General features: G+C 49.8%; 1 protein-coding gene across 1 annotated transcript; it reads left to right on the top strand.

The window, feature by feature from the left end:
* Window positions 1–92: 92 nt before the first annotated feature.
* Window positions 93–1820, top strand: LOC144532405 (potassium voltage-gated channel subfamily A member 5). Its single transcript, XM_078273127.1, has one exon. The coding sequence runs from the start codon at window positions 93–95 to the stop codon at window positions 1818–1820; it is 1728 nt and encodes a 575-aa protein (XP_078129253.1).
* Window positions 1821–2723: the final 903 nt, after the last annotated feature.

Genomic DNA, 2723 nt, shown 5'->3' with positions numbered 1-2723 from the left:
CGCTCTTCCCTGAAAACACCGGAGAGGATGTGTGCATCGCTGCTCAACAAGTCTCTTTTGTTTTTCACACATTAAGTGCGGATGGCTGCGGGATGGAGATAGCCTTGGTGAGCTTTGAGAACGGTGGCGCCAAAGGAAGCGGAGGTGGCGGCAGCGGCAACAATGCCGAGGAGAGCTGCCGAAACGCGCTGGATGTCCCTCATCATCAGCCGGGCTTCGTGCAAACTGGACTCGGAGGAGAGGACTACAGTAAAGAGCTGAACACCCGGGGGAGTCCTCATCAGCAGCAGCATCATCTGCATCATCATCTGCATCAGAGCTCCTGGAAAATCAACGACATGAACAACACTTTCAGCTGTAGCGAGAACGCCATGGACGCGCTTTTACGCGCAGACCACAGTCCCCATCTGTTTGACGAGGACATGCTGGACATGGACACGGAGAGCAATGAGAGGGTGCTCATCAACATCGCCGGGCTGAGGTACGAGACCCAGCTGGGCACCCTGAACCAGTTCCCTGACACTTTACTGGGAGACCCCGCTAAGAGGATTAAATACTTTGACCCGCTCCGGAACGAGTACTTTTTTGACCGCAACAGGCCGAGCTTTGACGGGATTTTGTATTTTTATCAGTCAGGGGGGAAGATCCGGAGACCTGTCAATGTGTCCATTGATGTGTTCGCGGATGAGATTAGGTTTTACCAGCTGGGGGAGGAGGCCATGGAGCGTTTCCGTGAAGATGAAGGGTTTATTAAAGAGGAGGAAAAGCCACTGCCTCAAAATGAGTTTCAGAAGCAGGTCTGGCTCATTTTTGAGTATCCAGAGAGCTCCATGCCGGCTCGGGGCATCGCCATCGTGTCTGTGATTGTTATCACCATATCCATCATCACCTTCTGCCTGGAGACCCTGCCAGAGTTTCGGGATGAGAGGGAGCTTCCGGTCACCAGCCGACTGGACAACAGCACGGCGCCACGGTCCTCTCTTACCTTCACGGACCCCTTCTTCATCATAGAAACAACGTGCGTCATCTGGTTCACTTTCGAGCTGTTCGTGCGCTTCTTCGCGTGCCCGAGCAAGTCGGAGTTCTCCAAGACGGTCATGAACATCATCGACATCATGTCCATCATGCCTTACTTCATCACAGTGGGCACGGAGCTGGCGGAGCAGCAGGGCCAGGAGCACCAGAACGGGCAGCAGGCCATGTCACTCGCCATCCTGAGGGTCATCCGCCTCGTCCGGGTTTTCCGAATCTTCAAACTCTCCCGACACTCCAAGGGGCTGCAGATTCTGGGGCAGACTCTCAAAGCCAGCATGCGGGAGCTCGGCCTGCTCATCTTCTTCCTCTTCATCGGAGTCATCCTGTTCTCCAGCGCCGTGTTCTTCGCAGAGGCGGACGAGCCGGAGTCTCACTTCTCCAGCATCCCGGACGCCTTCTGGTGGGCCGTGGTCACGATGACGACCGTCGGCTACGGGGACATGAGGCCGATCACGGTCGGGGGGAAGATCGTGGGCTCGCTGTGCGCCATCGCAGGCGTGCTCACCATCGCGCTGCCTGTGCCGGTCATCGTGTCCAACTTCAACTACTTCTATCACAGAGAGACGGACCAGGATCAGTCCTCGCTGAAGGACGAGCCCAACAGCGGCCGAGCGAGCCCCGAACTGAAGCGCAAAGGGAGTAAGTCGTCGGCGAAGTCGCAGGACGTGGAGAACAACGACGCGAACGGGTCGGCTGAGAAGGCGAATATCAAAGCGAACAGCAGCATGGACTTCAAGAGATCCCTTTACGCTTTCTGCTTGGACACGCGGGAGACAGACCTGTAGTCCTTCCAGACCCTGACTTTAAAAAAAAAAAAAAAACTATTTAAGCCCATAGTTGTTTAGAATAAACCCCCATTAATGGGTTCTTAAGTCTTTGCACATAGCAGTTGGAGGATCAACACATTTGCAATCCTGAAAAGTTTTAAAAGAGCGACGGGGTTGAGTTATAAAAAGCACATTTTTAATCCCGCTCATCTGGTTAAGCACATCCGTTAGTGGAGGTCTGAACAATAAAACCACAGTGATGCAACTCAGTGGCCCTTTAAAGTAGGAACACATAAAGAACATTAAATGAAACTTGTGCATGAATAAAAGTGGGACATGTCTTGCCTGTGCTGCAGATAATCAAGCATGAGCAGGACTTGGAATAATTACTTGACATCAGAGGATTTACAGGACCAACCAGACTCTTTGTACATAACGTAGGAAGCCGTCCATGTTCAGTCGTGCAACAAAAGAAAAAAAAAAGCCAAATTTTATTTTTCGTACCTACCCTACATTTAGTCATTATGTTTACGCTGAAAAGTTGCAGCAGTCATGTACATAAATATATCCCATAAGCCTACTATTTATGAATTGGTTCATGGTGTTATTGTAGACTTCGAGAAGTATATTTTTGAGATGCCCAGACACCTGTTTTCCTCAGGTTTTGTCAAAGAAGTGAGATATTTTTCCTTTTTTTTTTCAGAAGACCTAAAGAGAAGATTTTTAGCCTTGTCTGTGATCATTTTAACCTTATGAACATTTTTGAATTCTTAAATAAAAAGGACATTATGTGGGAGTAAACTGAGGGAATGACAGCCAAGAAACGAGGACAGAGCAAAGACCATCTGGAGACATCAAGCAACACGGATACCAGGTGAGTTACAAAGAGTATAAGTGCTAAATGATTAGGTTTTAAATGTG

Source organism: Sander vitreus, chromosome 17 (assembly GCF_031162955.1).
Source record: "Sander vitreus isolate 19-12246 chromosome 17, sanVit1, whole genome shotgun sequence".
Taxonomy (NCBI): Eukaryota; Metazoa; Chordata; class Actinopteri; order Perciformes; family Percidae; genus Sander; species Sander vitreus.
This window is presented reverse-complemented; position numbering and strand designations above follow the sequence as displayed.

Bases quoted from the DNA above. Each gene is read 5' to 3' on its own strand.
- LOC144532405 (XM_078273127.1), top strand. From the start codon at position 93: ATGGAGATAGCCTTGGTGAGCTTTGAGAACGGTGGCGCCAAAGGAAGC.